Source organism: Rosa chinensis, chromosome 5 (assembly GCF_002994745.2).
Source record: "Rosa chinensis cultivar Old Blush chromosome 5, RchiOBHm-V2, whole genome shotgun sequence".
NCBI lineage: Eukaryota > Viridiplantae > Streptophyta > Magnoliopsida > Rosales > Rosaceae > Rosa > Rosa chinensis.
In genome coordinates this window covers 24,979,538-25,006,061 of record NC_037092.1, presented here as the reverse complement: position 1 = coordinate 25,006,061, position 26,524 = coordinate 24,979,538, and the positions used below count along the sequence as shown (strand labels likewise).

Below are 26,524 nucleotides of genomic sequence, written 5' to 3'. Positions count from 1 at the left end.
GTGAATTTATAGAAACTCAAAACTTGATCGACAAGAACCGACTTTGCAGGGGTTTATACGTACGTGGACCAATCAGATTCCAATAAATGGCTTTTTTTTTTTTTAAATGGAGAGAGGAGAGAGGAAAGGGAGTGAGGGATCCTCCAAACGATGCCGTTTAGAAATTCAAAGGTACAGCCTATCTCTCTCCATTGCTATTGGTTTTTATTTTTCTTCCTTCCAAGTGCGCAGGGGCCCTCCATCAATTCATTTATCAAATTTATTTTCTTATCCTAATTAATGAATCAATTGAAGCCGATGGATGTTCATCATCTCATCAAGATTTATTGATTATTTTTTCTTTCTTATTGAATTTTTTGAATTATAGTAAATAATATTTATTTGTAAATTTTATTGATATATATATATATATATATGTGTGTGTGTTGTGATCAATGAATTTTTATTGATCTTCACCTACAGTGGCGGATCCAGGATCCGAGACTTGTCTAGGCTAATTAGAAGTACACTAATATATTTTTTTTTTTTTATTTATTGAGATTTGGAACCCACATGAAAACAAAATTACCAAAAGCAAATCCTAAACATGATCGCAGGTCTAAAATTTGAACTGATGCACTGAAATATAGAGCAAAGCATGTTAAAACCACACACATCCTAAACAAGATCGCAGGTCTAAAATTTGAACTAATGCGCTAGAATACTTCATAGGAACACACTAAAGGAGTTAACTTGCTGGTGTTTTACACATTTTATATAAAGATTAAGGTACCTCTCGATTTATTAAAGATTTTCATCCAATATTTATTGCCTCTACCAAGCATATCCTAGTGCATACACTTCTTTGATTACACATTTGAAGAGAAGCGGGGGAACCACAGATTTATATGGAAAACGGTGCACCGTATATTGACAAATTGTTCATAACTGAATAGCTATCTAAAGTATAGCCTCACACAGTCACACTATGATTTATAAGTATAGCATCAATTCACACTACAAATTATGATGATTACCTTAGCAGTAGCTTGAATCTCTATGTCAGTCATATCAAGAGCAAGTGTATAACCTTAAACAATGTGATTGTCACTAATCAGATTCCAACTCAAACAAGATAATCTCTTTAAAATCAAATTAACACAAGAATCAATCGATTAGTAAATACAACAATCAATAAAATAAATTACCACCAACGTCATCCATGGCCTTGGCCTGAGGAACATCGCGAGCTTTCTTGGATATGATGACAGCAGCTCCACGCCTCCACCTCATGGTCCAACGACTCCAAAGGGTGAGGGATTTCGATGGTGCCTCCGTTTTCCAAGTAAGAAGACGTCAGTTTGAGAAAAAGCACAGGCTCCTTCACGGATCATCCGAATCAAGATTGGAAATTGAGACGGAAAATGAGATGCAGAAAGAGTGAAAAGAGAAGAAAAGAGGGGACCTTGGGGACGGCATTGCCGAGTTCTTTGGCATGGGCGGCGTAGTTTCTGCCACCACTGACCTACTGAGGTCTGAGTAGTGAGCTGCTGTGGGCTGTGGCTGTGGGAGTACGCGACCTGCAGATAAGTTTTTTTTTTCTTTGGCTAGTATGGGCTGAAGGTAAATATATACATATACTTAAGGGTTTTTGGCCCAAAATATTGTCTAGGCTCCAGCCCATAGAGCCTGCCACATGGATCCGCCCCTGTTCACCTATAAGCAATTAAGTTTGCCTACATATGTGGCAATGAAGAGGCAATCAAGGTTATGTGGGGCTACACATATATATGCATAATTAAAGGCTGTTGAAGGGAGTCCTCGCAAAGTCGCGAAGAGATATATATGCAAGCCAATCACTGCTTTCCCATGCAAATAGTCAGTATATGGAAGGATGCAATTATCCTTAATTGCAACAAACAAGGGATACATGATTGCATGCCGCAAGCTACGTAGTGCTCGCGAAGGCAATATCCAAGAATCAGTCCTTGAGGCAATTACGTTGTTAAGAGGAAGATTACGTCCAGGACTCTAAAAGGTAATTAACTTTGCTTAAAAGATTGCTACGACAGAGTCAATCTATTATTGCTTACGATAGTTATCAAAACTATTAAGAGTTTTGATTTGATTCAAGGCCAATAACTGTGGCCTAAAATATAGTATTTCATTCCTATTTGGAATGTGAATCTACGAGCAGCCTATATATAGAGGCTAAAGATGACACAACAAAACACAGCCAACTCTCCAATTTATTTATATCTCCAAAATCGGTATTTGGACCTCTCCACTTAATAGACCTCAAACTTACTTTTACAAATAACCAATTAGCTATTTACACCTCCCTAATTTTCCCAAAATGCCCATTGCCCAATAAAATCAATAAAAGTCTTTTTTTTTTTTTAGATTCTATTCATACCTCCAAAATTGGTAAATTGACCTCCTTCAATTTTTGAACAATTCACAATCCTATTTTACCTAAAAAAAAATTAAAAAAATCTCCAGGTGGTAGTCTCTCTCCCTCACCTAATTTTGTCGCTCCTATTTATTTCTTTCATTCTATATGTACTTTAGTGTTTCTTCCATGAACTTGTGCATGTGACGTTGACGAGTTATATCAAAAGTTCAAAAGTTAGCTGGGTACTGTAGAACATATGAATGTGCATAATCATCATATGATTGTTCAAAGGTCAAACAAAAATATTCAAATTTCTACTAGATAACTAGGTATAAATTTCTAAGTAGAAAACTATATGATTGTTCAAAGGTCAAATATAAATATTCAAATTTCTACTAGATAACTAGGTATAAATTTCTAAGTAGAAAACTGATAGAAAAGAAGCTAAAACTAGGTATAACTTTCTAACTAGGTATTAAGCTTGATAGATTCTATCTCACCTCTGACTCGGGGAGTAGAATCTCACCACCAAGATTGACGTTTGAGAGATAAAGAATAACTGTTCCTAATGAATTTAGGTTTATGTTGGAGGAGAAAGTTTTCTCCAAGTTGAAGACTTATTATTATTATTTTGGGTCCTTGACCCAAAACCCCAAAATGAGGGAAAATTATCCCACTTACCCCAGCAAGAGATTTTTGTTCCCACATGCCCATTTTAACAAAAAATGACCATTTTGCCCTCAATCCAATTAAAATATTACAAGCATGCCACTGCGTCCTCTCTCTCTCTCTCTCTCTCTCTCTCTCTCTCTCTCTCTCTCTCTCTCTCTCTCTCTCTCTCTCTCTCTCTCTCTCTCTCTCTCTCTCTCTCGGTCCTTGTTCACGCCAGCGTCGATGCCCGCACCGGATCTTGTATGCGCTAAGTCGCCGGGGCTGGGTCGATTTTGCCAGCACAGTTCAGATCCTGGTCGGCTCGTCGGCGGCAAGGAAGAAATCTGAAGCTACGTGGTAGCCGGAGTCAAATGAAGAGAAACGCCGGAGTAGGAGGTTTGGTAGGTTCGCGGCGGCTGAAGTCGAGGACCGACGACGAAGCTGAGTGAAGACAACCTGGTACGCGATCTGGGAGTCACAGATCCGAAGCACCGGCGCCTGCTTTTGACTTGGGTGTCTAGCCGGAACTAGAACTCTCCTCCAGAAAGCTCCGAATCTGGACCTTCCGTTGATTCTTTGCCGGAGACGAAGACTGGATCCCTCTGCAATTTTTTTTTTCCGTCTGAGATCGATCATTTCTTCCTTCTTCTTTTTTTTGGACGACGTCCTTTTTTTGGGACAACGTTTTTTTTTTTTAATAAATAAAATGGGGCAGGAGGACTTTAATCAAAGAAAAAAAATGTTTTATTTATGGGCAATAGACGTCTATTGGGGGGTAATAGACATTTTGAATTGATGTAATCTCCCTTTTTTTTTTTTTCTTTAATCAAAGTTTTGTTTGTCTAAATTTAGGAAGATTAGTGTTAATGTCTAAAAGTCTAGCGGTAGCTGGACTTTAGTTAACGCAGATCCGACGGGCGGATCGATACTTCTGTTGTTAGTGGTTCCCGTTACCTGTCAAGTAAAATACAATGGGCGTCAGAGGGAGACCGCGCTGGGCGGTCTTCAACTCTCCGATGCCTAAGTTAGTCAATGTATTTATGTTGACAAAGTAACAGTAGGTAAGTATTGAATGCGTAATAAATGAGGAGAGAGGAGAGGACCTTTTATAGGTGAGGAAGAGGATGATCTTCTCCTTGTTTTCGATGTGGGACTGATGTGCTTCAGTTCCCAGTTTCAGTAGCTTCTGATGCTAACTTGACACGGCGCGTGGCGGCGCGTCGGCGGTGCTTTGGGGTTGATCCGGGGCTCAGGCGGTAACCCGGCTAGCTGTCTTTACGCCAGTCACTTATATGGTGGGCGTTGGTACCCTTGGCGGTACAATGAGCGTGGCTCATTATAGCTAATTATGCTTGCAAATACACATGTATGTACAAGTCCCCCAAATCCCCAGTCAAGGAGGGCAATCTTGGTTGGGGAGTTGATCGGCGGTTTGAAGCGTTTCTCCCGCTAGACTTTGCAGAAGCATAATTAGCGTCAGTGCGTCGTCAACCATGGATTTACTGAGCAAACGCTTTGTGCCCTTTCGGGTGGGCCCCTGCTAGGCCCCCCAGGGAGTCCCCCACTCCCCGGCTAAGATGGACCTCCGGATGGTCGCTATTATTGTTTGTTGAGGGGGAGCTGCACGGAGCAGCGCTGCACGGAGCAGAAGGTGTTGGGTTGCGAGCCCAATCTTAGCACCCAAGTGACGGGGGTCAACGTACCTGATCAGGGCTGTCGTAGACTGTTGACTAGTCCCCGTGTCCCGTAGGGACATTCTGACCGTAACTCCGCGTGGCGGCGTTGTCAGAGAGGCGTGGCCTCGGGATCCACCGCTGGCGGAAGTCCCCCCGCTAGATGTAGCAGGAAGCAGCGTCAAGTAGACGTGCTTGGTGGTATTTTATTGAGCGGTATTGCGCTGAATAAAGTACGCAGTTTGTCAGATGAGAAAGGGGGTTCGCTAGCGGTGTGCTGTGTAGCGGAGGACGCCCCGTTTACGGAATGACGAGAGAAGTTCTGTTGGAGACTTTGATGGTGACAAAAGAAGTTCCGCTGGCGGGGTTTCGCTCAGCGGAGACTCCGTCACTTGGAGGATGACAAGTGAAGATCCGCTGGCGGGGTTTCGCTCAGCGGAGACTCCGTCACTTGGCAGATGCAAGTGAAGATCCGCTGGCGGGGTTTCGCTCAGCGGAGACTCCGTCACTTGGAGGATGACAAGTGAAGATCCGCTGGCGGGGTTTCGCTCAGCGGAGACTCCGTCACTTGGCAGATGCAAGTGAAGATCCGCTGGCGGGGTTTCGCTCAGCGGAGACTCCGTCACTTGGAGGATGACAAGTGAAGATCCGCTGGCGGGGTTTCGCTCAGCCGAGACTCCGTCACTTGGAGGATGACAAGTGAAGATCCGCTGGCGGGGTTTCGCTCAGCGGAGACTCCGTCACTTGGCAGATGACAAGTGAAGATCCACTGGCGGGGTTTCCCTCAGCGGAGACTCCGTCACTTGGAGGATGACAAGTGAAGATCCGCTGGCGGGGTTTCCCTCAGCGGAGACTCCGTCACTTGGAGGATGACAAGTGAAGATCCGCTGGCGGGGTTTCGCTCAGCGGAGACTCCGTCACTTGGCAGATGACAAGTGAAGATCCGCTGGCGGGGTTTCCCTCAGCGGAGACTCCGTCACTTGGAGGATGACAAGTGAAGATCCGCTGGCGGGGTTTCCCTCAGCGGAGACTCCGTCACTTGGAGGATGACAAGTGAAGATCCGCTGGCGGGGTTTCGCTCAGCGGAGACTTCAGGCGGTTCTTTACGAAGTCATCCCAACTGTTTAACACGTGTCGAACCTATAGCGGGTTAGCGTGCGTAGGCTTGTCTCCTAAGCCTGTCCATCATCTAGCTTTTAATGATATTAATTGTGGGTTTCATAACCGAGGTAACGCCTCGGGTACTCCGGAGAGTGAGTGGAGACTGATGACACGTGTACGGCTGGTACGTGATGCCGTTATGGAGCAGACGGCTTAGGACGCGTTGATGCCGAGATTAAAAGGGGGGGGGGGGGGGAGGACCTTGGGAGATTTGCCACTTTGCGAAAATTTGAAAACCTAGTCGTCGTCTTCGAGTTCTGTTTATCCGAGACCGAAGAGAGAGCCTGCCGGAGCGTGGGTATACCGTTTCCAGAGAGACGTCGATCGTCACCGTGCACGACCGTGCTGAAGATTGCACCACTGAGGTTGGTACCTGGATTTCCCCTTTTTGTTTTTGTTTTAGTGGGTCTGTTTATTTCTGGGTTTTGCTGTTTTTGCCTTTCTGAGATGACTGCTGGTTTTGCTGGGTGTGTTTTGAGGTGTGAATGGGATTTCTTTGGGGGGGTTGGATTATGGTTGGCTAAGCGTTGGTGGTTAAGGAATAGATAGCCGAATCTGGGTTGAGTGCGTCTGTTTTGCACTTTGGAGTTTTCTGGGTTTTGTTGTTGATACCTTTGGCTATATCTGATGCGAGAGTAGGTTAGATCTGTATTTGTGCTAACTGATGTGGGTTTTAGGGTTTGGGATGGCTAACGTTATAGAGATTTCGAGCAGTGAGGATTCCGGGTCTGACGTGTCGTTCAGCGCGGCGGATAGGATTTTTATTGATTCGTTGCGTCCGTCTGCCCATGCAGGAACCTCACTGCCAAAACCGCTAGAAGTTGAGCCTCTTCAGACCATCCTCTGGGACGTAGCTATGGGCCGTGGTTCGCGTCCAGAGAGCTCTAGGGCGGGTGAGGCCGCTGCCGCCAAAACTAGGCGCGACGAGCGCTTGGCAAGCAATAGTGCTGCTAGCGGCTCTGCTGGCGAAGAGGAAGTAGCGGGGCAGAATGCCGAATCAGCGTGGTTTCTCTCAGATGGCACCGCCGTCGACGAGGCAGGTGGGCGGATGACCGCCGCTGCCGTTAACCGGATGAAACAGACGTTTCGGTTGCCGGGGTCGGTGAAGCTGCGCCCGCCGACAGCGGATGAAAAGGCCTCGATTCTCCCAGCGGGTTTTGCTGCCGTTCACGAGGCGATATTCCGTCAAGGACTGACATTCCTGCTGGTGCCCAACCTCCAGATATTGGTGTGCAAATTTGGCCTTGCGTTTGGTCAGATTTGCCCCAATATGTGGCGGTTAATGTTGGCCCTGAACTCCCTCTGGCGGTTATCCGGGTGCGAGGGGCCGACTGTGGCGGAAGTGCTGTACTTCTACGAGTTGGTGTATGTGAAGCGCCGAGGCTGCAAAGGGCAAGTGAACTTGAGTCGCCGGCAGGGAGCGCCCAAGCTAATTGAGAATCTAAGGGACTCAATGTCCTACTGGCGGGGGACCTTCTGCGTCGCTACAGACGGTTGGGAGTACCACGCCAGATCGAATGAGGAAGGGCCGACATTTAGGATCAAGTCTGAGTTCCAACCTATTCGAGGTTGGTGTCCGGTTTCCGCTGAAAGTATTTGGCGTGTTGACGTGCTTGCACTTGTATTCCTACTAACGACGTGTTTTTTTTTTTTTTTTTTTGTGCAGCGGGACTTCGGTACACGCTAACGCGCGAAGAAGAGTGTCGCGTGGCGAGGATCAGGGGTTGCTGGCGGAACCGAAACTTGCTTGATTTCCGCCTGCTGATTGGTTGGGAGTTGCTGGTCGACCTGCGACTAACACGCTCCATTGGTGAGGAGTCTACCCTGTCATATCGTACTATATTTTTGAATTGTTTGACTGATGGCTGTCGCTTTTTTTTTTAGAAACTCCGCCGGGCAACAAATCGAGTCGCGACGCATTTGAGAAGGCGATGGATCGGGCGGAGATAGACAATTTTTTGGAGGCCATGTATGCCGAGGGGCTGGCGGCCCAGCAGACCGTGGTGAACCCGGAGACATTGGTGTTGAGCCAGTCCGATGTTCCGGTGGTGATGCCGATGCCGCACCAGTCTCACCTTGGTGAGGATGGTCTGCCTACGGTGCAGGCGGGGACTCAGACAGTCGGCGTGGATCAGAGGGGAAGTGCTGCGGCCGGGCCACAGAAGGAGCGGATGCCTGCTCACAGGCGGGGTCCTCAAAAGGTTGTGCAACCGGCGGAAGATGTCACTGTGACAAGGGAGGAGCCGCCAGTGAGGGTGACGAGGGCCGTTGCTGGGAGTCAGAGGGCGCTGGAGAGAAAGCGCCGGACGGCTGAGTCTCCTGACGAGGAAGAGGGAGACGAGGTGGTGGTCGGGTCCCGTCGTCAGAAGAAGGCCCGACAGGCTCCCTCAAAGACTGCGGCGGTGGAGGGAGAGGCGCCCGCCGTCGGTGAGCTAGACTCGTTCGCCGAGTATGCGCCATTTATGACAGAAGGGGAGCGGGAGTTCCTCTTCCATCTGTGCGAGCGGCTGGGGTTTGGCGGTCTGGCGGGCATATCGCGCCCGACCGCAATTGACCAATCGCCCTTCAGCTCGGCCTTTGGCCAAATATCGGCGGGGTTACATGATATGTTCATGGCGGCGTCGAAGCTGCCCCGGATTGAGGGAGAGCTCAGGGAAGAAATCGGAGGTCTCCAGAGGGAGTTGGCGGAGGCAAAGGAGAGACTGGCGGAGGTTGAGCGGGGGCTGGTCAAGGCGGAGTGTGATTATGCGGACGCCCGCGGCAAGCTTAATGCGGCCATCAGGCGGGACTTGGAGAGGAATGAACGCGTCTCCCAGTTGGAGCAGGAGATCGCATTGTTGCAGGAGAGGATAGCCGCTAAAGACAAAAAACTCATTATAGTGCAGCGGGAGTCTGCCGATAGGATGGTCGAAATGAAGCGGCTGGGGGGTGAGGTTACCCGCCTGAGAGCTGAAGGGAGTACCGTTGCGGCCGCCGCTGTCGAAGCGTTCAAGCAGTCGGCAGAATTTAAGAAGACACTGACCGAAGCGGCGAAGTCTGGGGCCCGGGCCAATATAGACATGTTGAAGCGGAAGGGTACCATTGACTTTGCAAAGGCGTCACAGCCTGACGTGCCGGCGGCCGAGAGTGTCCCGCTGGAGACAGACGTCGTGCCTGCCCCAGCTGCGGGTACTCACTCGGGCAGCGGGGAAAGTGGCCCACATCCGCCGGAAGGGTCCCAGCAGACTCCCCAGCAGACCCCGTCTGAGGTGTCACGTGCCGGATTTCTGGAGGCACACACCCGGGTGGATGGTACTATAGAGACCCCCAGTCCGACAGCTCGAGGGTCCGATCAAGCGAGCCGATCGGTCGCGCCGCCGCCTGTTGAAGCCGCAGATGTCGAAGCCAACCGCTGAAGCTAGCTGAGACTTCCATAGTTTTTTTTTTTTTTTTCGCTTTCCGCTTTTTTGTAGCCGCTGAGGCATATCAGTTTGTAAAGAATTTTGGGGCGTAACATAAATTTCTGACTTGGTTTGCCATGTAGTGTTTTTAAGTTATATTTTTCTTTTGTCGATCAATGAAACATTAAAGGAATTAAGATTGGTCCAAGTGCACCTCGTAGCGGACGAGGTCCGCCGACGATTGCTGGCGTTGCCAGTTGCCCTCAGTGCTAGACTTGGTAACAATGGTTTGAATAATTCCTCGTTTCATTGATAGCTGACTGATCAGTGTACAAAAGCGGGGTAGTACCCGTTGGGTAGCTTCCCTTAGCTAAATATTTGAACAAAAAATTTAGCTAAGTCAAGATGCTCCTGGGTAGCGTTCTGACTATTTGTAGTAATACCGAAGGTGTTCAGTATTCCAAGGGCGGGCCGATGTGACGCCGTCCTTGTCCATTAAGTAGAAGGTGCCTGGGCTAACGACTTCCACAATTTTGTACGGGCCTTCCCAAGTTGGGCGGAGTTTTGTCGGCGGCGGAATGACTTCCTTCATGACCGAGTCCCCCAGCTGGAGGTTCCGGGCCTTGACTCTGGCGTTGTAGAAACGTGATACCCGTTGTTTGTTTTGTAGATTGTGTAAGTGGGCCTTGCGTCTTTTCTCTTCTAGGAGGTCCTTGTCCAAGTTGACGCCGGCGCTGTTGTTCTCTGGGCAGTAGCCTTCGACTCTAGCGGTAGGTTGAGTAACTTCAATGGGTAAGACAGCCTCTGTGCCGAACATCATACAAAAAGGAGTTTCTCCGGTGGCGGAGGTTGGAGTTGTTCGTATGGCCCACAGAACCTCTGGGAGCTTTTCCGCCCATAAACCCTTGGCGTTGTCGAGCTTCTTTTTTAACAACTTTTTGATTATCTTATTTGCCGCTTCGACCTGGCCGTTGGTCTGGGGGTGGGCGACAGATGCAAACCTCAACTTGGTGCCTAAGTTGGTGGTGAAGGAGATGAGCTCGTCATTGTTGAACTGTGTGCCGTTGTCTGTAATGATTGTGTGTGGGACACCGTAGCGGCAGTAGATATTCTTCCAAAGGAAGCGAATTACCTTGGCGGTAGTTATTGCCGTCAGTGGCTCTGCCTCTATCCACTTGCTGTTGTAATCGATGGCAACAATGATGTATTTGAACTGACCCTTGGCAGTTTGGAATTTTCCCATCAGATCAAGGCCCCACGTGGAATGAATCCATGGGCCCACGATGATTGACAGTGGTTCCGCTGGTGCGTGTGGGAGATCTGCAAACTGTTGGCATTTGTGGCAAGACCTCGAAATCCGCCGGGCGTCATCACCAAGTGTGGGCCAGAAGTACCCTTGTCGCATTGTGCGGTTGGCCAGGGATCTGGCGCCCGAGTGGTTTCCGCATTCCCCGCCATGGATTTCTGCTAGGACAACCCTTCCTTCCTCTGGGGTTAGACAGCGGAGGTTAGGATGGGTGAACCCCTGGCGGTAGAGCTTGCCGTGCTGGATGTTGTAGCGGGTTGCTCTTCGCTGGAGCTGTCTTGCCTGTACCTTGTCTTCTGGCAACGTTCCGTTGCGTTTATATGTAATGATCTCGTCCATCCAGCTGGGGTTGACCTGAAAGTTGAAGATTTCCGCCAGGGTCTTTGTGATACTTGGCTTGTCAAGATACTCCACCCTTGTGTCCGCTGGACTCTTATGCGGTTGGGCGGTTGCCAGTCTCGCCAGTGAATCAACCTTGGCGTTCTTTTCCCTGGGGATTTGTGTGATTGTGTGAAATTTGAACTTCTTTAGCAACGTCTTTACGTACCCCAAATATGCCGCTAGCTGCTGGTCCTTGGCTTGGAAGCTGTCGTTGACCTGATTGACGACTAGTTGGGAGTCGCTGAATATGTTGACGTTGTCAGCTCCGGAGTCAATGGCGAGGAGTAGACCGGCTATGAGCGCCTCGTACTCCGCCATATTGTTTGAAGCTTTGAAGTTGAATTTCAACGCGTACTCTGCGTTCAGTCCCCCGGGTCCGGTTAAGATGACTCCGGCGCCGCTGGCCTTGGCACAGGCGGATCCGTCCACGTGGAGGTTCCAATCGGACTGTGGGGGAGTTGCCTCTACACTGGCTACTATTTCTGTTGCGGACTTTGTTTGAGTACTGGGTTCCGGCTGACGCTCGGTAAGTTCAGCGATGAAGTCCGCTACTGCCTGGCCCTTCTTGGCGGTTCTTGGCTTGTACTCTATGTCAAATTTGCTGAGCTCAATCGCCCACTTACTGAGGCGGCCCGAGTGTTCAGGGTTCTGCATTACCTGCCTCATCGGTTGATTGGTTAACACATGGATCGTGTGAGCCTGGAAATATTGGCGGAGGCGTCTGGCGGCAACGATAAGTGCGAGAGCCAGTTGTTCCAAAGGTGGATACCTTGTTTCCGCTCCGTTCATACCTCTGCCGGCGTAGAATACTGGGAGTTCATCCTGGCCTTCCCGCCGGACTATGGCGCAGCTTACTGCCGTTGCCGAGACCGCCAGATATATGAATAGTGTCTCTCCTTGGACAGGGACAGAAAGGAGAGGGACTGCCGCCAGATATTCCTTTAGGCCCTGGAACGCCGCCTGACATTCTGGGTTCCAGTCAATGACCTTCTTGTGAGTCGTTTTGAGAAGTTTGAAGAATGGGGCGCACTTGTCAGTAAGTCGAGAGATGAATCGAGAAAGGGCGGTTAACTTGCCCTGGAGGCACTGGACGTCCACCTTATACTTGGGGTCCGACAGGTTAAGGATGGCCTGTACCTTATCTGGGTTAGCCTCGATACCTCGCTCGCTGACGATGTAACCCAGAAATTTGCTAGCGGTGACTGCAAAGAAACATTTTTCTGGGTTGAGGCGCATACCGTAGGCCAGGAGGATGGTTACTATGATCCTGAGGTTTGCCACATGTCCACTGGCCTTTATGCTCTTAACTAGCATGTCGTCCACATAGACCTCGATGATTTTTCCCAGATGCTCAGCGAACATGGCGTTCATCAACCGCTGATAAGTTGCACCGGCGTTCTTCAAACCAAAAGGCATGACATTGTAGCAGTAGAGGCCTTTGTCGGTGGTGAAGGTGGTGCATTCTTGGTCGCTGGGGTGCATCTTGATCTGATTGTATCCGGAGAAGGCGTCCATCATGCTGAGGAGTTCGTGTCCGGCGGTTGCATCGACCAGCTGATCGATACGAGGTAGCGGGAAACTATCCTTTGGGCATGCCTTGTTGAGATTTTTGAAGTCGACGCACATCCGCCACTTGCCGCTGGGCTTTTTTACCATTACCAGATTTGAGATCCATTGAGGGTAGATGACTTGGCGGATGAATCCAATGTCCCGTAGTTTGGCGACCTCCTGTCCGATTGCCTGGTACTTTTCCTCATCAAAAGCCCTCCGCTTCTGCTTGATGGGAAAAAAGGAAGGTTTGATGGTCAGCTTATGAGTGATTATTTCAGTAGAGATGCCTGGCATGTCCGCATAGGACCATGCAAAGACGGCCGCGTTATCACGTAGGAATTGAGTGAGTTCTGCCTCCACTTCTGGATCTAGTTGGGCGCCTATGCGGACCGTCCTCTCAGGATGCTCGTCTGAGATGCAGACAACCTTCAGCGACGTGTCCGGGTTGACCGGCTCCTTCTTTACATATTTCTCCTCCTCATCTCTGGGATCCTCAAAGATATTCGGTGGTGGTGGGTCATTACCCACTGTGAGGATTTCATGGCGGCGCGTTGGCCGTGCCATAGTCGCTGAATAACATTCTCGTGCCAGCTGTTGGCTTCCCCTCACACAGCCTGTGCCGTTGGGCGTGGGGAACTTCATGAGAAGCATGTATCCGGCAATGATGCACTTGAGCTTATTAAGCGCTGGTCGACCAATGATAGCGTTGTACGAACTGAAACAGTCGACAATAATGAACTCCGTGTGCACTTCCGCCATACAGGGACTAGTGCCGATAACTAGTCGCATGTAATCCGACCCTAGTGGTTGTGTGATGTCACCGGAGAAGCTGAGCAGTGGCTCGTGATCCTGGAGTAGTTTCTTGTTCCGCTTGAGATGGTCGTAGCAACCGCTGAAGATGACGTTGACAGCGGACCCGCTATCCACCAAGATTCTCCCCACCGAGAATTTGCCAAGAATGGCATCGACTAAGAATGGGTCGTCATGGGGTAAATGTACTCCGCGCTCCTCCTCCTCTGAAAAGGTAATAGGCTCCCAACCTGATCTCGGGAGTTTGGCGGATCTCTCGTAGCGGATGTTGCAAACTTCCTTTGGGTGGTTAGCGCGTTCATAGCGCTTTCTTGCCCTGTGAGACATGTTGGTGATTGGAGCACCGCCATCGATGGTGTTGATGCGGCCCAAGGTCTCAACGTTGGCCATCACTGGTGGTGGTTGGCGCACCTTGAACTGCTCCAACTTGCCGTCACGGTACAAAGTCTCAATGGCCGTTTTGAGAGCATTGCAGTTGTTTGTATTGTGGCCGCTGTCCGTGTGGTATTTGCACCACTTGCCAGTGTTCCTGGGCTTGCCTGTTTTTGGGTACTTTGGAGGGGGTGGCGGTGGGATCTGATCCTTGCACTGATTATAGATATCTTCATATGAGGCCGTTAGGACCGTGAAAACTGCGTACCGCTGTGAGGACTCCGCCTGCCTGTTGTGGTTATCCCCATGAGTTGGGCGGTTTCCCTTGTAATAATGTTGCCCTTTCTGCCGCTTGGTTTGGTGGTGGTCCTACTGCCACTCCCTTTTCTTGTCAGCTGGCGGTGCTGAGGGGGGCTTGTCAGCGGTTACCTGGTGACTGGAAGATGGTTGAGTTGACCTTGTTGGCGTTGTTGGTGGTGGGGTCTCTCCATATGTGATGAATTCCGCCTGGGCGTGGATGACCGCCTCACTCATGACGTGGTCGTACGTCGCATTGGGATGATTGTAATTGAGGTGATAGAGGAACGGTCCCTTGAGGAGTCCTTTCCTGAAGGCTGCCGATGCCATGGTTTTGTCTAGGTCGCGGCATTGAGATGCTGCCGCCCGCCACCTTGTGACAAAGGCCTTCAGTGACTCGTCCTCCCCTTGTTTAACGCCGAAAAGCTGACTTGTATTGTGATGTCCGGCGGACAGTAAGATGAAGCGGGAGAGGAAAGCATGCGACAGTGCATGGAATGAGCCGACAGATCCTGGCGGACATTCAAAAAACCAGTTCATTGCCTCGCCGTCCAACGTTTCGCTGAACAGATGGCATAAGGTGGCGTCGTCGAACCCCTTGTTGTTGGTGACCTTCTTGAAGGTGTCCATGTGGACAAAGGGATCGGTCATTCCGCCATACTGCGACATCTTCGGGGTTTTTGCATATGTCGGTCTGACAGCCTGCAGGATCGCGGCGGAAAATGGGCCGGGTCTGGAAGTGAATAGCGGGTTTCGAGTTGACGCTGGGACGCCCGTCTCCGCCTGGATCAACCTCTGCTCCATTTGGTGCATCCTTTCCAATAGCTGGGCTGTTGCATCGCCGGCGGAATCGGCCTGACCGACCTGCCGAGTTGGCTTGCGCCTAGGTATGGGCCGATCACCCTCAGTCCCTGCCCTGGTATTCAAGCGGTTGGTGCGTGGAAGTGATTCCGCCACCTGTTCTAACATTAGTTGGGGTATGGGCGGCGGTCCCATTCCCGACAACCCAGGTGGGTTCAGCGGTACATGCATTTGTACGACCGGCCCTGGCATCGTTGTGCCGGCGCTGGGTCGACTACGCCTGGTGCTGCTTGACTGCTCGCTCTGTGCCGGGCGGTCGGTGGTCGCCAAAGTGTTTTTTAGTTCCTCAAAGCGCGTCATGAGCGCGGCCACCTGTCTTTGGGCTTCGGTCTTCTCCTTGCGCTCCTCCTCACGCTCTCTGTTTGCCTTATGAAGATCCACCAGTGCTATCTCGTACATGGTGACGAGATCTTGGCCTGATGGGCGGCTGCTGCCTGGATTTGCCTCACCGCCGGGGTTGGCCGAGGTTGTGAATAGTGCGCGGTTAACGCTGATCGCGGGGTCGGAGGGTTGGGGAATGGCGGGGAGCTCTGCCTGCTCCTCAGCGTTTCCCCCGCTACCGTTAGTCATGGTGATTGTAGTGGGATGATCTTTAGTTCAAGAGTTCCCACAGACGGCGCCAATGTTAATGTCTAAAAGTCTAGCGGTAGCTGGACTTTAGTTAACGCAGATCCGGCGGGCGGATCGATACTTCTGTTGTTAGTGGTTCCCGTTACCTGTCAAGTAAAATACAATGGGCGTCAGAGGGAGACCGCGCTGGGCGGTCTTCAACTCTCCGATGCCTAAGTTAGTCAATGTATTTATGTTGACAAAGTAACAGTAGGTAAGTATTGAATGCGTAATAAATGAGGAGAGAGGAGAGGACCTTTTATAGGTGAGGAAGAGGATGATCTTCTCCTTGTTTTCGATGTAGGACTGATGTGCTTCAGTTCCTAGTTTCAGTAGCTTCTGATGCTAACTTGACACGGCGCGTGGCGGCGCGTCGGCGGTGCTTTGGGGTTGATCCGGGGCTCAGGCGGTAACCCGGCTAGCTGTCTTTACGCCAGTCACTTATATGGTGGGCGTTGGTACCCCTGGCGGTACAATGAGCGTGGCTCATTATAGCTAATTATGCTTGCAAATGCACATGTATGTACAATTAGTTCTCATTCCAGTGACCGAAAATTCTACTGAGGGGCAATAGACGTCTATTGGGGAGCAATAGAGGTCTATTGCCCCTCTATTGGAGGGCAATAGATGTCTATTGGGGGCAACAAACCTTTTCGGTGAGGTTTTCATAACAGTCCGGTTGGCGGCGGCCGGTGACCGGAATTCGGCAAAAGTTGGCCTGAATCCGACTACAGTTGATCGGATTCCTGCGACAGGTGACCAGAATCCGGCGGCCGTGACCAGGCTCCAGCAAAGTCCCCTATGGTTTCTCTCTCTCTCTCTCTCTCTAAGTAACAAAGGGGTGAGGGCAAAATGGTATTAAAAAACAAAAAAAAAAAATCTTAATGGGGTATTAGGGAATACCTCCTTAGAGTGTATTGGGTAAGAGGGAATTAAAAAAACTTAATGGGGTAAGTGGGAAAAAATTCCCTAGAAATAGGGTAAATGGACAAAACTCCTATTATTTCCTCCCATCTTTTGTGTCCTAGTTGGTAATTTGATATGAGTTGACAAAGTCAACTATTACTTAGAAGAAAAAAAATAGTCCAAATACCAATTTTAGAGGTATGAATAGAAACTCCCTATTATTAATGCATGGCTACATTATGAATGCAAACTTTGTATTTGAGGAATGCATGCCCAGAATACATAAAAATCACACCATAACATTGCCTTTTTTAAGTAGAATAAGAAAGTTTATGCTTAATATTAGTCATCGCTTGACCATAAAGTCATACAACTACTATAATAAAATAAAACGTTAGATTCGACTAATTATATATCGACTCACAAAATAAAAATACTCTAATTCTAAGTTTTTGAACTTTTTAAGTTTCTAAGTACACAACCCAAAATACCTAAAATATTCTTAATTTCAAAAATCATGAAATATCATATTATTTGACTATATATTTAATATGATTAGTATATATTAGTATATTTACATTTTGTAAATGACCATATTGATTGCTTGTGTTAGTGTGGAGATAGGATGTTGGGAAGATGCATATTAGGATAAAAACATAGGAAAAAGTGAAAAACGGTAAAATGAGACTTTCAAAAAAAAAAAAAAAATCAGTTTCAACAGTAGAAAGTAAATTTAGAGGTGTAACTAGAATCTCTTTTGATAATTTTTTTTTCTCAATACATATTCCTAATAAAAATTTAAAAGTATAAAATAAGATGACTTGAATGGATGGAAGTGTCGAAACAAAAAAAAAAAAATATTGGTAGTGAGAAATAAGAAAATTACACACATGGTCACTGAACTATAGCTCATCCGACACTTTAGTCACTGACTTTTTAAATATATCACTTTACTCTCAGATTTAACTTTGCAATTCACTTTAGTTATTGCCGTTAAATCTGATGTTAAACATCATTAACCTTAAGGGTATTTTAGTCCAATCATCCAAAAAAAAAGTATTTATTTTTTTATTATTTTTATTTTCAATCGAGCATGAACTCGTTCCAAGCTCGATCAAGATTGTGAGTATCTTGATAAAGTTAAATATGAGTGTGGTCAAGAGAGATAAATAAATAAGGAGTAAAAAAATAAATTATTTTTATACCATCATTACTAAAATATCCTCAAAATTGTGGCTATTTACGAGTCTTTTTAACCGATAAAATTGACAAAATGACTAAAGTGAGTTAGTAAGTTCAGTAAGTAAAGTGATATTTTTAAAAAATGAGTGAAAAAACTCAAAAAGTGTCAAATTGGTCAAACTCCAAAGTTCAATGATCATTTGTGTAAAATTCTGCTTTATTGGTAAGTCGGGCTTATGTCTAAATCGGGTCGACCCGCCGAATTCCAGACCAGGAAACAATTCAAATATGGGCTTCACAATGATATGGGGCGAGGTTGAGGTTATCTTTTTGTTTCTGTTTCATTTTGGCAACTCTATTGTTGTCCTTGACTAATTGGTCCATTTAACTAGCATTTTCCAACCAAACTTGCTGATTGCTGAGCTGATGAGTTAAAGAGTGGGCAGATAGTGAAGCAACTAATAACACCAACCCTACGCAGTCAATAATCAGCTCACCTGAAATAAACTTCCCAATGAAGCAAGTCATCCTCTTTCTCTGGTTTCTTGAACCTCTCCAACTCCCAAAACTTCCATTTTTCCATTGCCAACAAGAAAACAGTAGAAAGCAATACCAAGTCAACTACATAGTACAGACTTTCCAAATGTCTTAAGCTCATCCCTTTTATCAAAGCTGGCTTCTGCTGTAGTGTAACTTGTGCGGTAACACCAAGTTTGGTGTGTTAGCTCATCTCCCATAATATCCCTCAAACATCCCACAAATATCGCACGTCCTCTCAAGCTTTCACTCTTCCCTCACAATGGAGTTGCCGGTGAAGATTCCGGTCCACGGTGGCCAGAGAACACCATATAGAATTGAAACCAGAAATCTGAGCTACAAATTATGTGCCCAATTTGATGAAATGAAATGGGTGCTATGTGGTGGTGCTAGTTCCAAGAGAGTTCCAAGCTTCATTTTGAAGAATGTCAACTGTGAAGCAAGGCCTGGTGAGATCACTGCCATTGCTGGTCCTAGTGGAGCTGGGAAAACCACACTGCTAGAAATTCTTGCTGGAAAGATCTCCCCAAAGAAAGTGTGTGGTCAAGTTCTGGTTAATAATCTTCCCATGGAGGCTAAAAGTTTTCGGAGAATGTCGGGGTATGTTACTCAAGATGATGCTCTATTCCCATTACTTACGGTTGAAGAAACACTCATGTATAGTGCCCTTCTGAGGCATCCTAGTGGGAGAAAGGAGGCTGCAGCCAAAGTGAGGCAGCTGATGAAAGAGCTTGGGCTGGAACATGTTGCGGCTTCAAGAATCGGTGGGGGATCAAGCAAAAATGGGATTTCAGGTGGAGAAAGGCGAAGAGTTTCAGTTGGAGTTGATTTAGTGCATGATCCAGCTGTGATTTTGATTGATGAACCAACTTCAGGACTGGATTCTGCCTCAGCTTTCCATATAGTGTCATTGCTCAAAACAATGGTTGTCAATCAAGGCAAGACTATTGTTCTCACCATTCACCAACCTGGTTTTCGGATCTTAGAAATGTTTGATCGCCTTGTTCTGCTTTCCAACGGAACTGTCATGCACAACGGATCGATGCATTTTCTCAAAGAAAGGCTCAAGTTTGCAGGACATTGCATCCCCAACCATGTCAACATGCTTGAATTTGCAATCGATGTTATTGAAAGCTTGGATACACAAATTCCAGAAGCCTTAAACAACCGACGTTTCCTCAGAGGGAATCATAAGTTTGAGCACCATTTTCACAGTTTAGAAGAAAAGAAGCAACTCTACCGGAATTCTAGACTCGAGGAAGTTGTTATACTAGGAGAAAGATTCTGCAGCAACATTTTCAGAACCAAGCAACTGTTTGTCACAAGAGTCGTACAAGCCTTGGTAGCTGGGTTACTACTCGGAACCATATTTCTAAACGTAGGCAGACAACAAAGTACAATCGCTTTACAAACCCAAACTGGTTTTTTTGCCTTCAGCCTCACTTTCTTGCTATCTTCCACAACAGAAGGCCTGCCGATTTTCTTACAAGAGAGAAGAATACTAATGAGTGAGACTTCCAAAGGAGCCTACAGAGTTTCCTCCTATGTTATAGCAAACGCCCTCATATTTCTTCCTTTCCTTTTGATGGTTGGTATTCTCTTTTCCACTCCGGTTTACTGGTTGATTGGATTGAGGGGAGACGTCGACAAGTTCATCTACTTCAATCTTGTGGTCTGGATGGTTCTTCTGATGTCCAATTCTGTTGTAGCATGTTTCAGTGCTCTTGTGCCTAACTTCATCATGGGGACATCAGTTGTTTCGGGGCTAATGGGATCGTTCTTTCTCTTTTCCGGATACTTTATTCCGAAGGAGAACATTCCAAGTTACTGGCTTTTCATGCATTACTCAAGTCTTTTCAAGTACCCTTTTGAGTGCTTTATGATAAATGAGTATGGAGGAGAGAAGGGAAGAAGGTGCATTCAGATTATTGATAAAGGAGTATGCAATCTATATGGGGATGAATTGTTAAGACAGCAGAATTTAAGAGACACACAAAAATGGAGCAATTTGGCTGTGATGCTGGGTTTCATAGTTGGGTATAGAGTCCTTTGTTTTCTTATTCTGTGGTACAGATGCTACAGAAACAGAAACTAGCTAGAAAGTTTTTATATAGAGATATACAAATTATTGATGTCATTCCTGTATTCAATTCTTTGTATATTCTTTAATGATGATCAAACTACCGTATCATCTTCATACATAAAAAGGTAACCTTAGCACTCTTTGAAAACTGGGTTTGGTACCTCAATTCCATAATATCCCCATTCATAATTTCAGCCTTTTCAGAGAGCACGCGCATTCAATTCAATCTGAGCTCTAGTACACAAAATTCATCAAAAAGAAAAGGTCTCTGACTATACATGATACCTGGATTTGAACACAGGGATGTAAGGGTTCTTTTTTTAGTCCGGACTTTCTTTACAGACCAAAAAGATAAAGCGTAGTGATTATAGGACTTTACACCAATACTGTTACCCTACAAAATGGTTGAAGGGCTATTTCATCGCCTAAGAAAGCAAAGAATGATATGGGTACTTGTTCTCCAACCAACATATAAGACTAATATGCATCCTATCCAAACAAAACAATGCCAGAAAGATGTTTCACCGTCCTAATTGCTTCGGTCATATATAGAATTGAAGGTCATGGTAGCAAATGAAGTGGTGATTTGTTCAGAGGAAGATGAAGAATTGAGAACCTTCCCAGAAGGCGATAGTGAGTAAGATGAGTGTTTAACATCAGCCAAATCTCTCTGATTCATGAACTCAGAAAGCATTCCAGGTTTGTCTATCTTCTCGTCATTCACGTCTATCTCACCTGTCAGCATCTTAACAACTGTAGACATGGTTGGTCGGAGCTTGGGCTTGTCTTGGGTGCAAAGAAGACCGATCTTCATGAATCTGCAAGCCTCCTCAACATTCAAATCTTCATTTAATGATGTATCGACCAACTCCACCAGCTGACCCCTCTCATGTAGTTCCCATACCTTCGAGAGCAAAATTTTTCTTTTGATAAGTTTTCTCAAGATGGGTTATCAGATTATCAAATTGCCAATTATTAACTATTATAGAGATTTTCAATTGGAGATGACACCAAGTTAGGAAGCCAAAATACTATGCAAGAAAATGGAAAGGGATAACATAAAATTAAGGAGAAGGTTTTCACAAATAAAAAGCACCTAAAACAGCTCATAGAGAACTCAAAGACTGCTCATAAAGAACTCAAAGTTCTGGAACAGTTCATGGTTTCGCTTTTAATATAATGTCAGTGTAATTTCAGGGTCCCTAGTAAATATTCACTGTGAAACGTGAAACAGTCATGATAAAAAACTAGGGTAATAGATGTCTTTGTATTAGTATAGGCAACTTTGTCTTGGGTCTATTATTTTTGTTGGATAAAACTAATGATTCTGATGTATTGAAGTAGTTACATGAATTATATGGAAAGCTTGTAAATTGCAATAACAAAACTTCGCATGAGAGGTGTTCATGAAATATGCAAGTTTATACCGAGTACTGACAATATTAAAAATCATATAAGTATGCCCTTTCAAGAAGAAACCTTTCATCACAAGTAAAAACTATAATCTAGTCCAAAGACTTTAATTTAGTCATGGAAGGAAATACTTATTGATGACACTAGTTTCAAAGATTTATACCCTTTCAAGAAGATACTGTTCTTTGGATGGTAAACGTCTGTTTGTGTTGCACCTGCCACTAACAATTTCCAAGACTAAAACACCAAAACTATAGATATCCGCTTTCCTTGTCACTTGACCTCGTATGGCATATTCAGGTGCTATGTAACCTCTGCAAAAATCAAACAGGAACCCAAATACGTCAACATAAACCTGTGTAATTTAACAAACCAAATTGGGGACAAAAAAGCCATACTAGTACAGCAAAATACTTTTAGAGCTAGATCACACTACTTGCCCGCATGGGTAGGAAGTCAAGTCATTAACATGCTGGGATACCATGATATTAAGGTCAAATTGTATCATTTTCAGTCATGAAACCTTGGAAGACATCCATACTAATTCTTAAGCCAGAGGGTGAAGGCTACATTGATGTTTAGACAATTTTTCACATGAAACTAGCTAACAAAAATACTGCCAGCACCAAATATTTTCACCAGCTTGATAAATCTTTTAGGAGAAACTCTTCAATTATTTCTTTACAGTCCACTGAGTGGTGCACATAAATTCCTTTCATGAATTCCACAGGAAATATAAACAAAGTAGAATTGGAAGTAGCGAACTTACGCTGTTCCAGCGACACGAGTACTAACATGGGTCAAGTTGGGTGCGATAAACTTTGCAAGACCAAAATCTGAAATTTTGGGCGAAAAGTCTTTATCAAGAAGAATATTGCTTGCTTTAATGTCTCTGTGAATAATATGGGGTTGAACATCCTCATGGAGGTAAGCGAGCCCCCTTGCAATACCAATGCAGATTTTACACCTTGTTTGCCAACTAAATTGGATGCCACTTTGGCCTCCATCTATAAAGTGCAGAGGGACTAAGTCATCATCCAGACATTGAATTAATTCAAATAAAGACCAAGTAAATAGACTTACCAAGAAGAGTTTGTGAAAGGCTATTATTCTCGAGATAGCCATAAACCAATATCCTATGATTTCCTTCTGCACAGCAACCGTATAGCTTAACTAGGTTCTCATGATCAACACTTGCAATCACCTCAATCTCTGTCAAAAATTCCCGCGACCCTTGCCTAGAATCTCCTGACAACACCTTTATTGCTGCCACAGAGCCATCCTTGAGTGTTCCCTGATCAAACACATTTCACAATAATGTGGGAGGGGCAAAAGTCAATGAAAGAGTTTTTAAGAAAATCAAGTGGGCTGAACAAGTATTCCTCAAAGTCATAAACAAAAGCATTCTCTGTGATATTACCTTGTATACGGAGCCAAAGCCTCCCTGCCCAATTTTATTGTATTCACTGAAATTTTCAGTGGCATTTTGCAGTTCCTTGTAACTGTACAGTTTGAGATTTGAAATACCTGAAACAACTGCAGCCATACAATCCCATTAGAAGCTTTTAGGGTAGGATTGAAATGCAATGCAAAACCTCACAGATAACATTAGTTTCCCTTTCTTGAAAAGGTTGACAGTTTAAGTTAAAGACTTGGTAACGCAGAGCAATTCAGTGGCATGTAAGTTGAACAAAGTAAGCAAAACAAGATATCAACAGAAAAACTTTGAGTATTGTTGGAATAAAATAAACAAAGGTACTTTTTAGAGTCCTCTCCATGCATAATTTGTGCAGTAGCACAAAGTAAATGAGAGAACTGAAGGCACACCTTAACCTAAATAAAAAGCAAACTCCTGAATCTAAAGCATTCTGTACATAAATAGGGAATGCAGTCTTCTTTACATGACCATGTGATCCCGTAAGAAGACCAAGGTTATCAAGATCCGGAAGGGAACCCATTCACAGATAGAATTGAGAAAGAACAATTTATCTGTACGGCAGCAACTTTCTATAGTAGGCTTTGAACCACATACTTCTAAGTGGTTCAGAATCAGTAGGCGACACTAATACTATGAAAGCATTAAGCATAGAACAATGCACCTGTTTTGGTTTTGGAAGATCCATGTTTGGCTAGAAATTTTTTCCCTTTATTTCACTGGGAAGCAGCAGCTAATTTGACAGCTAGCATTGAGCTGAAGTAACTAATATTGGAACAAATCGTGTTTGGATGGATATAAATTATTCAATTCTCCAATTATTTCTACATAGGAACAACAGAATAAAGGCATCAGCACCTTACCTTCATCAATGTCAACAGTCCGTTTAACTGAAGAAGCTGCCTTCTGGCTGAACAAGCAAGAGAAACAAGCCATCACCCTCTTTTTATGTTGAAAAATAGCCCCGATCAATCAAAATCCTCAACCCGTGAGAGTAAATAATCACAATCCTCAACCTGTGAGAGTACATAAATAACCGAAAACGTGTCAACAGCTCCCTGTTTTGTAAGGAGACAGATAGGGAACGCATTAGTGAGTAGCAAATCTAAAGCTTATGAAATCTAAAGTGCACATCTAGGTGGCTATTTCTTCTACATGCTCTGTCTAGCAACTGGAAATGAGATATCGCAACCGACTGCATTGTCAATCTCCTTTCAATATACGCAACAGCCACATGCTTCAGTACAATAGTTTTGGCTTAAACTTTTGAGTAGTTGGCTTAAGCATTTACGGTCCACGTATTAGAGAATTGAAATTGTTTGAAGAGGGACTTTTCTGAAGAAAATAAATTAAAAAGAGAAAAGGTTTGCAACTCTATCCATTGGAATTCAAAGTTTCAAGTTTTTTCTATAGCCTGTACGTGTCTGTCGAAGCAAAACGTTTCATTATTTATTTTAACAGTGAGAAGCTAAAGTCAAGGAATCTAGAGGGAAGGTTATCTGAAAATGCAGCAGGTTACATTCATAGAATCTACTGCCCTCAAGATCAATCAGAAACGCAGATTACTAGTACAGTGAGTCAGTACAATCTACTATTAATAGCCACATCTAGACCAACTACTACAAGAGCTAAACCATAAATGGGAACATCTAAAACCTGCTTGCACAAACACCAGACTCCAAATAAACACGAAACTACCACAAGATTTTAGGCCTAAGACCAAATTTTATGAATCAATAACAGTTGGCACCTGGCAGGTATAGTTAGAGTTGGGACCATAGTTTGCCGATTGGAATATTTGAAAATTTTGCACTATTGGGGAAATTGATTCAAGACAAAATCACTCAAAACTAAAGAGCTCCAAGTTTACAGAGATACCAAATATCTAGAGGAGGAGTATTGACAATAGAAAAGCTCATAAAATTTAATTCTTTCAGTACGGTATCATTGTAATTCTCATTGTACCAAATACTCTATACCAAGGCAATGGACAAGATTGACCAACTGTAAATCTTACAAGTCAAAATAGGAAGCACCAAAAACTGAAATGATGATCAAAAGGATAACAAGTTTGTTGACAACTATTACCTCTATAACTCTCCAAACTGAAATAAACGTGGGTTTCTGCTATCTTTCCAACAGAAATTCCGAGGCATATGAAACCATTGTTGTGTGAGTTTTTGAGGACCCAGAAACAGATCCAAAAATCACTTCTTTTTTTGTTCCAGACGGTGAATGAAAAGTCAAAAGTCTTGGGTTTCCTTACATTCTCTCAGCAGCCGGAGAGAAACATAAAGCAGATGTAAAACCCAAGATGGGAAATAGAGAACATTCAAAGATGAAGGGTCTGACTTATGGCGCCGGTGGGGTGCTGTTCATAACAGAAATCTAGGGGACAGAGTAGAGGAGTAGTACTTCCACAAGTTGAAGACTTTCGATATTATTAGAAAGGTCTTGCTGTCGAAATCAGAAATAAATTATGAAACTACATCCCTCCTACCTAAATGTACGAGTTTTAATCAAAAGACCTGTGTTTTCGAAAAAATGAAAAGTGTACAAGTCTAAAGATTTTTGTTTGGGCTAATTACTGTTTAGTACCCTGTGGTATGGGTTGAACATCAATTCAGTCCCTCGACTTTTAATTTCATCAAAAACACCCCTACACTATCATTTCTCGTCCAATAGGTCCATTCCGTCAATTTCAGCCGTTTAGCTAATGACGTGGCATTCCAAGTCAGCACAGGTGGGGCCCACACGAAAGTGAAATTCCCAAATTGACCCTGGCCAACCAAATATGAAAAAATCCAAAATAAATTCCAATCTTTGAGATTGGGGAGACTTGAACCCACACCAACACTTACGCAAATGAAATGCCCAACCACCAGACCACTTGCATTATATTGCAATATTACAAACAAAAATAATATATGTATAATAGTTTAAAAACTCTCCTTCTCCACCCACCTCTCTCCTCCTCTCCTCTTCTTCTTCCTCTGTGCATTCACAGTTTGCCGGACTACAGCCCAGACCGGCCTCACTGCCTAAGGAAGCAATCCCAGCGCGCTGCTGCTCACCTCCGCCTCCGCCTACAGCCCAAACCGGCCTCGCTACCCACGGCATCATCCTCATGCTCCGATTCGTCCTTCGGGTCGGGTCTCGGACTATCCATCACGTACAGTTTTGACAGGGGGAGAACATCGGAGTTGGTGGACAACATCTTCCGGGACTCCCAGGCCGCCTCGGGTATCGCCAAGTTGTCTGGGCCGGAGAAGCCCAGCTCGGCGCAAATCCGTTCGAACTCGCCGTCATTTCCTTCGACCCGGAAGCTGGTCCGGTCCGACAGGTCGAGCGACGGAGCTGCTGCGGCTGTCGATTTTTGCCGGGAAAATCGAGCCCGAAAATCGGGAGGTTTTTAGGGGTTCGGGGAAGAAGAGAGAAGAGAGATTCTTCATTTACCACTGACCTTTCCTTCATTTACCACGGGCAAACTGGGAATGCACAGAGGAAGAAGAAGAGGAGAGGAGGAGAGAGGTGGGTGGAGA

General features: G+C 45.5%; 2 protein-coding genes and 1 pseudogene across 3 annotated transcripts; 1 reads left to right on the top strand and 2 right to left on the bottom strand.

Annotated features, from left to right (window-relative positions):
* Positions 1-935: 935 nt before the first annotated feature.
* On the bottom strand, positions 936-18,097 carry LOC112203511 (annotated as a pseudogene).
* Positions 18,098-18,194: 97 nt separating this feature from the next.
* Positions 18,195-20,146, top strand: LOC112166214 (ABC transporter G family member 10). The gene has a single exon (XM_024303000.2). It carries the CDS (start codon positions 18,314-18,316, stop codon positions 20,144-20,146), a length of 1,833 nt encoding a protein of 610 aa, XP_024158768.1. The 5' UTR covers positions 18,195-18,313.
* A 167-nt stretch (positions 20,147-20,313) lies between these two features.
* On the bottom strand, positions 20,314-25,447 carry LOC112166215 (cold-responsive protein kinase 1). Of its 2 annotated transcripts, none has more exons than XM_024303002.2 (7): positions 25,071-25,447; positions 23,846-24,040; positions 22,968-23,083; positions 22,631-22,841; positions 22,317-22,554; positions 21,711-21,861; positions 20,314-21,038 (listed from the first exon to the last, which is right to left on the bottom strand). In XM_024303002.2, exons 2-7 carry the CDS (start codon positions 23,916-23,918, stop codon positions 20,664-20,666), a joined length of 1,164 nt encoding a protein of 387 aa, XP_024158770.1. In that variant the 5' UTR covers positions 23,919-24,040; positions 25,071-25,447; the 3' UTR covers positions 20,314-20,663. The 2 variants fall into 2 exon arrangements, with proteins under 2 accessions (XP_024158770.1, XP_024158769.1); XM_024303001.2 differs by having other exon boundaries at positions 20,315-21,038; positions 23,846-23,998.
* Between the last annotated feature and the right edge of the window lie 1,077 nt (positions 25,448-26,524).